We start from the raw sequence: 12,670 nt of genomic DNA on the forward strand, positions 1-12,670 counted from the left end.
TTCCCAGCTGCAGCTGAGGCCAAATCTGTACCCATAATTTTTGTGGTTTTCTGTACTTTAATGCTTGAGCACAGCAGATCTTTCCCTGATCATTCTGCCCATCATACACCCTCTACACAGAGCTTGGCTGTGGAGGGGTGGCACAGAATCATGGTTTTACATGATAGAGAATTTCCCCCTAGATTCTTATATCCTTTGATCTTTCTTACACATCTTTAAAATGATCCTTTATGATCATGTTAGGGACTATCAAAGTGACCATTGCTTCTCCACAAATAACTCAAAAGGGCTGTTCCACAGTGTCAAACTCTTATTTACAGAAACATAGAGCTAGGATATTATCATGTCTTCCCAGTTGTCTTTTCTCTAGGTTGACTGACTTTAATTGCTGATCTTTCTTCACCTCCGAACTCTGTCTGGCAAGTTCATATTTTTCTTGAAGTGTTAGGAGAGCTTCAAGAGCCTTAGGAGAGCTGAACAAAGTGAAAGGGTTACTTCATGTGTCCTGCAAGCTATATTGCTGTTTACATTTTTCAGTATGAAAAATTGCCCTTTTTTTGCAACAGTTTGCAATAGTTTGACATTATTTGTTCAAGTGCAGCCTTGTTTATAAACAGAAGTAGCTCAAAAGTCTGGGGTTTTTTATTTGGTTTTTTTGTTTGTTTGTTTTTATTTTGATAAAACTGTCACCTAGTTAGTCTTTCTCTTTCCTGGCCTTGTGCAGGGAACGCATATCTGGCTAAGCGTGGCACCTTACCTCTGTCCTAATGGAATAATAGTCTAAGGTTTTAAGACCATATGTCCAGTTTCTGAAGATCATTTTAAACTCTATCATCTGAAGAACTAACAGTCTCCCTCCTAGGTTGCTGTTATCAGAATATTTAATCAGCGTATTTTCTAATCTAACATCCAAAAAACCAGTGAAAATACTGAATACTACCAGGACTAGGATAGACCTTTCTTTATACAGTTGCCTATCTTGTCAGTGACACAGGGGTACTTTCTCTTAACTGCTTTTCCAAGCAGTTTTGCAGCAACTTTGTGGTTTTTCATCTCTCTTTCCTGATCCCTTATTTTGCTTATGAAAAACATGACCTTTACTGCCTCTTTCGTATTCAGTCAGGATATATAGTACTGGATAACAGGTCCTGTTATCCAGTACTGGAAGGAAATGGAATCAGTTTGTCAGGTTTTGCTTTTGCCATGTTGGTTGCTACTCATTTTCTTGTTTCCCTTTCAGTAGATTCAAGTAGATTTTTTTTTTTTGTTCCAATTTTTTAAAAAACTTGAAAGTAATCTGACTGATCTGTAATTATATAGCTTGTCCTTCCCCTCTCCAACTACTAAATATCTGTACCACTTCAGTCCTTTTCCATTCTGATATCTCACTTGCTTTAAGATTTCAGCAGCTAGTACTTTAAATACTTTTGAATACTGGAATGAAGCACATCTGACCCGGCACATTTTGAAAACCTTTCATGTTTAAGTATTCACTGACCTGTTCCTTCTCTACTTAAAGCTTGAATCTTTGTCACTGTTACTAATTGTACTGAACCTGATGATACTAATAGAGTTTGAGCAAGAAAATAAAAGCATCAAGCATTTCAGCCTTCCAATCACTGATAGCTTCCTCTCTCTCTTGAGTAAAAACCTGAGCCTTTCCTTGATTGTTCTCATATTACTAATGTACTTATAAAATTACTTGTAATTTTTGAAGTAATCTTGCTAGTTGCCTTCCAGTTTATTCTGTTTTCTAATTTTGTTCTTAAATCTCTTTATTATCTGTAGCAACATATCAAGCATTTCAGCCTTCCAATCACTGATAGCTTCCTCTCTCTCTTGAGTAAAAACCTGAGCCTTTCCTTGATTGTTCTCATATTACTAATGTACTTATAAAATTACTTGTAATTTTTGAAGTAATCTTGCTAGTTGCCTTCCAGTTTATTCTGTTTTCTAATTTTGTTCTTAAATCTCTTTATTATCTGTAGCAACATAGCCTAATTTTTCAACTTGCTGCAGACATGCATTCTTCACGTGACTGAGCTCCATAAAGATCTAAACATTTAATCAAGAAGAAACCAGTATCAGTGGAACAAATATATTCACAATCCTGCAGCTAAAATCCTGAGTATTTCAAGAATTATGTAAACAGAAATTAGGATTCACTGTATTATAGTTAGTGATTACAGAAAAATGACAGCTTTTTCTGTATAAAGTGTACTGATGATACTCTGCTAGACTCACAGTATGGGAGGGGAGGGAGACTAAAAATTGGCGTATTTGATAGATTTGTAAATGAGATTTGGGTTTTGGACATTATTAATAGCATTTGTAATGAGGAAAGTAATATTCCCTCTCCCCCCCCCAGGCATTTTTACTCCTGAACAGCACTTAAGGTTTTTGGAATTTTATAAAAAGCTTTCCACGCTGGGTTTACAGCAGGAAAATGGGCACAATGATAATCAACTACAGCTTCAAACTCTGGAACAGGAAAAGAAGTATATTTCAGTGAGGAAGAACTGTGCTTACAATTTTCCAGTAAGTAACTTTAATTTAAGGTTAAATAATTTTTGTCATGCATATAGTTCACTAAATAGGACTACCTGAATGATAGAGAAGTTATTGCCAAATTGTACATTGTTAGCTAGATTCTAGCTCTCTCCTGGAAAGTTCAAGTTAATGGCTTAAAGTAGAGGTTGTCCAAAAGAGTTACCAGGAAAGATTCCTCTTTGCAGTACCTCAGAAAATTATCGGCAGGTTTTGACTGAAAGAGTGCTGTTCTAAGAGGTCACTGGTCTCATGCTTTCCTACACATTTTCTCCAAACCCTTAGCACAAAGGCATTGAGAAAATGACTGTGAAACAGAGTCCCCAGTTTCAAACCACTCAAAGCTAGGTTTTTGCATTTGCTGTGTCGTGGCATTACAGGGAGTAGAAGATTGAATCTGAATGGTTAGATTCACGTTTTAGTCATGTTCCTGCCTGAATACAAAAAGACTTTTCAAGTTTATGTGAGGTCTTCAAACTTACCACTCATGTTTCTATAAATCTACTTTGTATTTTGACATTCTACGTTTATATTTAAAGAAAATATGTTTGTACCAAGAGCCAGTAGACAGTTATTTTTATTCTGCCTTTTAAAGACAAGCACCATGTATATAGGTAGACATCTGTTGGTTTATTTGAGCAAAAACAAGGCATGTACACACACAATTATGTTGAAGTTCAGATGCCTGCTTTGCTGCTTGCTAAAATGTACTTTGTTTTTGAAGTCTCCAATTGCAGCTTCCACTAGTGTATCGAAACATTAACAATATTTATAAAACTAAGGTTTTATATCTTGTGTTTTTAATCTGAGTGTTCAGAAAAAAAAGCCTGCAGCATGTCTGGAAGATATGTAAATCCATTTTAGTTCTCAACTCTAGAACTTGTCTGGTGCCTGTGTTTTGACACAGCCATCAAAAATGCCACACTTCCTCTTTAAAATCACAACCTGTTATCTCCCAAGTGTCTTGCTGGTTGTAATTCAATGTTTTCATCTGATAATTTCTGATGGTGTGGTCCTTTAGCTATACATTTAATAAAAGACTTTATCTTTCCGCAGGCCATGATTGTTTTTGTGGATCCAAAGAACTTCCATTTAGAACTATATTCTATATTCTTCTGCCTTTGTCATGACCCTGAAGTTCCTGTCAGATATACTATGGCCATAAACTTCTATGAAGTAAGTCTACAAAGGTACTTTGTTAGTACTTACATGTTTTTGTTTTATGTTGTTTTCTTCTTTAAGCTTACTTTTGTGACTGTTCAACCAAAAGAAAAAGACTTGAGAAAACTTCTTGAAATTTAGTTTGTGAAAGGTGTTTAGTCCCTTCTAATATATAAATACAGCCCATATACACACATTAGTATTTAAGTTGTGTGGCATTTGGCTACAAGAGCCTATAGCTAGGTGAGCTCTTAAGGAGCAAAAGCTGGAAGAAACTTAAACTGGTCTAGTACCACAAACATAAGCAATTGTACTAATTAGAATATTTTAAGGTTTTGAATACTATTAGAAAATAATGAGACAAACAAGAGAAAGGAACTTGTCACTTAAGGTCCTGAAAACCTTCTTTAGAACTGTACAGTTTGCTACTATGCTGGTGTTCTGTGGAGAATGTTTATATGTATCAAATCTAAGCTAAATGCTCAAATTTAATATGAAACTACTTGGAAATTTATGCAGATGTAAAAGCATATATATCCTTATTATTCCATTCAGTTTACATAAATTCAGCTGTATTATTTTCATAAAAGTTCAAAACTGTAGAGCTGCACAGATATTATTAGCTATATGGGGTGAATTCCAGTAACGAATATACACTTTCTACCCATATAGGGAGATCTTAAAGGTTTTCATAGTGTTTTACTGAGAATCCTTGTGTTTCAGTCCTCGAGCTAGCTTTTTATCCCATTTTGTTGCTGTGGAAATTGGTAAGTTAAGCAGCTTGCTGAAAGTATTTAAATCACTAGTAGAGGCATAAATGAAGCCAAGGTGGCTTTATTTCTACCATCTTAAGGAAGATGGATGGTTTTCCAGTTCTCTTTACCTGTTGATGCCTTGTCTTAACAAATGATAATCCAAGGTAATTGTTGAAATTATAAAATTAACATATAATTGTACATAATGTTTCATGTCAGATGTATAACACTTTTAAGGTACTGCCTGAATATAAGTAAAGTATTTTATCTCATTTAAAAAAACCTGTAAAGTTATACTGTGGTCTGAATATACATTTAGTGCTGGTTAATTTATTTTTAACACCATAATTTGCAACCACGTGACAGCCAGAAATGAGTAATTTATGGCATTTACTGCTAGGTGGATAAATAAACTCTCTGTAGCCATTTCTCTAAAGCTTCACCTTGATTGGAAGTAAGGTCTTATTTTCACCTGGCTTACATAAATAAAGAAAACCATTAAAAAACATCATCTAAATACTTTATATGGCAAAAATCTCATTCCTCAGCTTTTTCTCATATTTGCTATAAAACCTTTTTATCAGTGTGGAGATGGACTTTTGGTGGTTTTTAGAAATTTGTGACTTACGAATCACGGTAAAAAAAATCCTAAAGAAGTAAGGAGTGAAAACTTTGGATGGAAGGTTGGGGAAACTTAAAATCCAGAACAGACTAAGTCGATTTTTATATTTCATCTTTTGTAACTTACACAGCTGACTGACTGTTAACTTCCCTAAGGAGCATGAACTACAACATTTGACTATTGCCGAAGGAATTTTTCTAGCCTTGCAGTGCAGTCTTAAAATTTTTTGATAAATGTGAAATAGAGTTAATTCTAAAAGCATATTTCATGGTTAGGTAATAGGCCTGTTTCTTGACTCATATTCTTTGTATAAGCATATTTTTAATGTGATCGATGGGAAAGTACACAACTTTAGAAGGTTGATATTAAACAATTGTTCTGCCACCCTTCTTCATGCTTGCTGTAAAGTAAGCACGTGTAGTATAGTTGTTGTAGTGCCAAGGAACTAAAGAATGTTTCAACTTGCTATCTTACTGTCATTTTTTTAGGTCGCTAAGCTTTTAAATTCTGGTGTGTATACAATACATAAAGAACTGGTTACACTATTACAGGATGAGTCACTGGAGGTAATATACTTTTATTGGAACTTTCTTTTGCTTGTTACATTGAGGCAGATTATCTTGATGTTTAATAATTCTGCAGTAAGACAGTACAGTAACTGAAATGATCAACAGCTTTTACTTGTGTTTCACAGACGCTTTATAAAGATGCCAGCCTTCTGTGGATAAAAAGGAGGAAAATAGGAAGGTGTTTGAATTTAGTAAACCCATACTGAATTTATTAGCTTTTAAAAACATTCATTCTAAATTGTTTTAATTGCTGTATTATTTATTACCTTACGAATTCTGTGGAAAGATTTGGTTTTGATACTATATTAAAATAATTATTGATAGCATTCAAGGGTTTTGCTTTGGATTATTTTAATTTCTCCAACTGAAGAGGAGATGAAGATGTTGTGTATGGTTCAAAGATCAAGATTTATACAAAGAGTTTCAGTCCAAGATCTGGTACAGAATCTGTGAGTCTTTGTGAGACAATTTAGTTTAGTGTACCTTGGTTTCAACCTGCGTAAAACATGAATCACTTAGCTATATTATAGACAATATAGTAAGACTTTTTTGGGTTGAAAAAGACAAATATTTATGTTTGAGACAAAATCACCATTTCCTCTGATACTAGTTATTCCAATAGTTGATCTTTTTTGTTTTCTATGTAGGATCTTTGGATATGGCATGGAAAAATGAGTTTTGCTTTCAGGTGCTCCTTTTTGTTTTGGTACTCTTTGTTAGACATTTTCAAGGAAATTAAAAGTGTTCATAGAACATCTTATAATTTATGAAATTCTGCCCCATCTTAAAAGATTTCTCAGGTTGAACACCTGAAAGTTGAGACTCAGAAGCAGCTGGTCATTTTTAAAAATTCCTTGGTTTGATCCCTATACAGTTACCTAAATAATAAAAAGTATTTAGTCCTTTATCTTATATACCACCTCAGTCAGAATTGCTGCCAAAAAATATTTAATTATGTACTTTTCTAGTCTAGTTTCAAGTATCACAACATTTGAAAGTAAGGCTTTTCTATTAATATAGGCTATATATTCTATTTTAATTTAGCAACTGCAGTTTTTCTTAAAGCAGGAAAAATTGCTTTTAAGATTCAGCTGACAGATACAAAAAAACCCACTTTGTGTTTGTCGAGGCTCTTACTTAACTGTCTATGAAATACAGATCTTTCTTAAGAATAAATGTTCATTTTAAAATATTGCATGCTGTGAATAATTTAGAAAGCGTTGACTGTGGTATTCACATAAATCAAAACTATAGTTTGTTTTCGTAAACTGAAACCTACAATACTTATATGACTTACTACATTAAAACATCATTTTTAAATCCCAGTTCTCATCAATGCAAATACATTGCACCTCTTTTTTTTTTTTTTTTTTTTTTTTAATAAGGAGGCAAACAGTATTTTGGCCTTGCTTTGCCTTGCCTTGCGCCTCCTCTAACTGGTACAAATGAAAAAAATGCAAGCTGACACGGATATCCAGGATGGAAAACGCTGGCCCAGACTGTTCAGTGTAACAGAAGTGTGGGTGGCCTTAAAGTGAGGGGACGGTGTTTACGAGACAACAGTGGATCAGAAAGCAAGGTGGGTATTCTCATGTTTTTTAAATTTGCTTTCTAAATGAAGGTAGTAGCAAAGTTGTTTAGCCATATACTGTATGAAAAGGCTTTCATGATTAGTTTCTGCTTTGGAGAGATACAAATCTTCTGTGGTTTTTTGATTGTTTATTGACTTTGTAAACTTTAAAATTAAAAAAAAAAAAGGTTTTGAAAGATTACACTTAGTATAAAAATGAACAGTTTATCCATGTTCTTTTTCTAATTAACCACAGATTTGCTGAAATAGATCAAATTTTGAAATACAATCATTAAGTTAAAACAAAACTTGGTTTCATGCTAAAGAAGTGATAGCTAATACCTAATTTATTTTTTTTTTTCTATTGATGTGGCAACTGCCCATGGTTGCCATTTTCAGACACAGTTTCTGCTAGGACGATGCCTGTTTCCTGTGGTAAAGGCACAGAGTTAGGATTTAGGAGATCTGTATTCAGCTCACAACTTTGTTAATTTAATTCTATGTGGCTCTGGATGATGGTTTATTCAGTGACTCCTCACCTGTAAAATAGTACATAAAAGATCATCTCCTGTTTCAACATGCTGTTTTGAGCATACTTCCTAAATGTATAGAGAAATTCAAATATTCCAACAATGTAAGAACTGAATAAATTTTTTTCTTATATGGACAAAAGTTGAGAGTGTAATTTAAAATGTGAATTTGTCAGAAGTTTACAGCTGTAAATGTATATAACATAAGTGCCATGTCGTGTGGCAGTCTGTTTCATTTTGCTTAGTGCTAAAGAGAAGTTAGCTTGGCTACTATAAAGTCTTCGCCTCCTACTGAGAAAAGGTGTATAATTCCTACTAAAATTAATTAGGGAGTTGAGAAAAATAACTGCAAAGTTTGAGGCTAGGAGGAAAATGGGTTTTATTTGTTTTGAGAAAGAGAATACTGGGAAGGGATATCGTAATGGCCTTTATATCTGTGAAAAGGTATTACAAAGAGAACGGTGATCAGTTTTTCTTTGTCAAGAGGGAAGGGGTTGGAAATGAAATTGTGTTTAGTTAGGGACTGGAATAGCTTTTTGACTAGTTAAGTGGAATTTACTGCTCAGGGGATATTGTTTAATCCCGATTGTTAATTTTTTTTTTAAGAACAAGTTAGACTAGTATCTACTGGAAATGGTCACAGTGTAGCTGATACTGTCTGAGGAGAGGAATTAATTGACCCCTTAAAATCTCTTCCCTTCTTACATTGTTATGATGTGCTTTTTGAGCGTAGTAACATGACATACAGCTAGAAGATGTAAAATTACTTTAATGTTTATATTTTTATTTCTAGTTATTGTCTATTCCTGACTTGATACCTGCATTAACAACAGCAGAACAGAGAGCAGCAACTTCTTTAAAGTGGAGAACTCACGAGAAGTTACTACAAAAATATGCATGTCTCCCTCATATCATATCAAGTGATCAGATTTATTACCGTTTTCTTCACAGAATGTTGACAATCGTTTTGACAAATGTGAGCCTGTCTGTCTCCTATTTTTTTCAATTGTCTACTGTATTTAGAAAAATTAGCACTAGATATTTGCTATGTGTAGCACTTTATGTATTATATTAATCTTAAAGTAGTATTTCTTGTTGAATTGTATATCAGGCTGGTTTTTTTATATAAGACTGAGAAATTGCTCTGAGAACTCCTCCCCCAGTTTGAGGAGAAATTAGTTTGGCAGATTGTCCTGTTTTTCCTCACACCCAAGACTTCTTTCCTTTCCTTGTGCTCATTATCAGTTTGTTCCTAGGTAAATCAAAACTTTTTCCTCTGAGATATGCCTTCTTTTTCCCAATTCCATAGATTACATTGCATTGTGTTCCATTCTTTATGAAAGAACACTTAATTCTGAAAATGAATGATCATTTAGAGCTACTGGTCTGAAAGTTTATTGAATTAATTGAAGAATAAAACTTTTGTAAGAGAAGACATTGTAAATTTTCTTTTCTAACAGCCACAATATAGAAGGTGCCTTCCAAACATGGAATACTTTTAAGCGTTTATGAAATGGTTGAATAAACAAGTTAGGCAGGGGGGATAAAGAAGTGTCTCATAAATTGGCCAAACTTCATTATTCTCCCTTACTTTATGCCAATTATTTCAAAATTTCAAAGAATCATTGAATCATGGAATATCTCAAGTTGGAAGGGACCCGTAAGGATCATTGAGTCCAACTCCCCGCTCCTTGCAGGACTACCTAACACTAAACCATATGACTAAGAGCGTCATCCAGATGCTCCTTGAACTCTGAGAGGTTTGGTGCCATGACCACTTCCCTGGGAAGCCTGTTCCAGTGACCAACCACTCTCTCAGTGAAGAACCTTTTCCTAATTTCCAATTTGAACTTCTCCCAAGCTTCGTTCCATTCATTCCAGAATTTATAAAGTTAGGCTAATTTTTAGCTATTTTTGTTACCTGAAAGAATATGACTAAAAACTTATAAAAATTCTAGAAGTATGTTTAACTGTGTTTCCTTTATTTCTTTCAAGAATGTCCTGCCAGTCCAAAAAGCAGCTGCTCGAACTCTCTGTGTTTATTTACGTTATAATCGCAAGCAAGAACAGCGGCATGAGGTTATTCAGAAACTGATTGAACGTAAGATAATTTTTCCTTGATTACTTAGAGATGCAAGTTAGTTTTGACTGAAGATCTATTTATGGTTATATTTATTCAGTGTAACTTCCTGCCATCATTGGTGGGATTACACTTAAAAGACATTCAGTTGCTCATATATTCCATGCATATGCGAGGAATATATCTGAACCTTATGCAAAGGAATTGGGAAGGAGGCAATATGGGAAATTGATAATATGCCAAGACCCCTCCAACCCTACTTCTTGAATCCAGAATTGCTTAGCTGTAGGTGCTGCAATATACGAAGCAGAGTTCCTCTATGCAAGTAAAATTCTCTAGAGGCTTCAGCATAAGAAGTGATGGATAAATCTTCTCAGAAATTAATTTATCAATTAGTTAGTCACCTTAGTTCACTTTCTGGTCTATGCTATGGGTTTTAAAGATAGGTTAGAAGACTGAATAGTTCCCATTAGCAATCCTTTAATGTTTACACAGTAATTTTACACTGGTGACATGGTGTCATGTCATATAGGGCTTTATTCAATACAGTAGCTAGTTCACTTACTATTTTTGCTTTTTCAAATGGCTAAAGGCACAGGTTGAATTTCCGAAAAAAAAATGCTCACTGACAGAAATGGTCATTGAATTCAGAAGGTTAGGCTTTCACTGAAAGAAAGAATTGAGGTAGGCTGAGGAGGTGTGCCTTGTGATGCGTGTGATGATCATCTTTGAGTCAAAGGTTAACCTTTGAAATGTTTTCTAGCCGACATTGAAAACTTAATAGATAATATCTGTGGATTGTTATTTTTCAGAACTGGGCCAAGGAAAAAGTTATTGGAACAGGCTTCGGTTTTTAGATACTTGTGAATTCATTATGGAGCTGTTTTCAAAATCATTCTTCTGCAAATACTTCTTTCTACCTGTGCTTGAACTTACACATGATCCAGTGGCAAATGTGAGGTACTGTATGAAGAGTATGTAGCAGTATACAGGAAAAAAGCTTTAAATAATATATTAGGAAATATTGTTACAGGTTTTACGTCTTGTTTAAATAATGGGACTTTAGTAAAAAGGTACGGGCCCTTCAGAGTGACAAGTATTAAAGGTGTAGGGAACTATGGGAATAATGTTAGAAAACCACAGCAGGGTCAGTCGGAATGTTTGGGGGACTGATTGAAAGTGTCAGGTTTTGGGAGCGAGAAAGGAACCGTGAGGCAGAGGAGCCAGCAACAGATGAGAAGAAACTAATACGCTGTTTCATGGGTGTAGAGAGAGAAATGTAACTTCACAGTCTCCATTAATTTCCATCCATTTCAACATCATGATATATAAAGTAAAACACACAAGCAATTCTTTCAGTGGTCTGAGTTTAACAAGTTAGCATAGGTTTTACCTTATGTAAAAGTTTTCTACTTCATTGTTAAATTGAAAAAGAATAGAAAAAATAAGTGAATTTGGTATGTTATTCATTTTTATACAGTGTTTTTTCCGTTATTTTTGTAGTCAATTTTTTTCTTCACTAAACAGATAGGGACCAGGCAGTTACTACCAGTAAGAAAATAATTCCTTTTTTTGGTCATGTATTTTGTGTGATTATACGCTTTTAATCTTATTTCTGATGTGTGTAATTCATGTTGTCATCATTAACATGTCCGAACATCTAATACTAATGCTGCATAAAGATTTACATAAGCATAATTTGCACATACATGTGTGCATTCAGTAAGCTTCACTAAGTACACTTGATTACATTACCAAGTTTTTTAAATAAACCTTGTGTTTAGTATAACTACCACATCTCAATTCTGCAGGATCCCAAACCAAAACCATTTTGTGCATATAGGTTAACTAACACTCATGTGTCATGTCCTTATGTTAAGAGGATTATATTAAAACAATAAACTAAATTTATATATAGTCTGAAGTATCTTACTGCTTTTAACAAATATTTTAATTAAAAGCTCTATTGATACAATATTAAAAATTAAAGGAAACTTGGAATAAGTTGCAGTCTCTTAACTGACATTAAAACCAATTTTGTCATAATTCTTTTCTGAATTGGTTCCTAACACTTTTTTACAAAAGGAATGCATTGTCTGTGGTGGACTGAAGTTTAGAAGTCAAACATAGCTGTTCACTCATGATTTTAAAACAAACTTGGGGAAATACTATTCTAGCTTTCTACAGAGTGGTGTAAGTCTTTGTAATGGGAAGTTGTGAAGGCTAAAATGTTTTGAAGGTATAAAACCAGTAAGATGAATTCGTATAAGAAAATTTTTTTTGAGTGTTATTAATCACAAAGTTACCATCTCTGGCACCAGATTGTCTCTTATCACAAGCCAGTGGAATTTGAGAACAGCAGAGAATATCACCATATATTGTTCTTGAGGGTTTTTTTAATCTATTCCTATAGATTAAAGGTTTTCACTATTATATGCTATTACAGTCTGACCAAATGCAGTGATTTTTATTTTCTTAAATGTATGAAATATTTTTTATTTAATCTGCAGAGCATTTTGGTTTTAATCATATAAAAAGCAATGGACACATTTTTTATACAACCAGTTTAGAAACAGTATCTAGCAATCAAGGCAAATCAATTATCACAGAATCATAGAATCGTTTAGGTTGGAAAAGACCTTTAAGACCATCAAGGCCAAACATTAACCTAACACTGCCAAGTCCACCACTAAACCATATCCCTAAGTGCCATGTCTACACGTCTTTTGAATACCTCCAGGGATGGTGACTCAACCACTTTCCAGGGCAGCCTGTTCCAATGCTTGACAACCCTTTCCGTGAAGAACTTTTTCCTAATATCCAATCTAAACCTCCC

At 34.1% G+C, this 12,670-nt stretch overlaps 1 protein-coding gene across 1 annotated transcript in view; it reads left to right on the forward strand.

Annotated features, from left to right (window-relative positions):
• PPP4R4 (protein phosphatase 4 regulatory subunit 4) overlaps positions 1 to 12,670 on the forward strand; it is a 75,418-nt gene that overhangs the window by 46,613 nt on the left and 16,135 nt on the right. The window contains exons 10-16 of the mRNA XM_009280799.1: positions 2,369 to 2,538; positions 3,604 to 3,723; positions 5,574 to 5,734; positions 7,218 to 7,233; positions 8,548 to 8,730; positions 9,750 to 9,855; positions 10,647 to 10,794. Of these exons, the coding sequence (XP_009279074.1) occupies positions 2,369 to 2,538; positions 3,604 to 3,723; positions 5,574 to 5,734; positions 7,218 to 7,233; positions 8,548 to 8,730; positions 9,750 to 9,855; positions 10,647 to 10,794 (904 nt within the window). The remainder of the gene's footprint in view (positions 1 to 2,368; positions 2,539 to 3,603; positions 3,724 to 5,573; positions 5,735 to 7,217; positions 7,234 to 8,547; positions 8,731 to 9,749; positions 9,856 to 10,646; positions 10,795 to 12,670) is intronic.

The sequence above is a fragment of the Aptenodytes forsteri genome, unplaced genomic scaffold (genome assembly GCF_000699145.1).
Source record: "Aptenodytes forsteri isolate BGI_AS27 unplaced genomic scaffold, ASM69914v1 Scaffold193, whole genome shotgun sequence".
Classification (NCBI taxonomy): Eukaryota; Metazoa; Chordata; class Aves; order Sphenisciformes; family Spheniscidae; genus Aptenodytes; species Aptenodytes forsteri.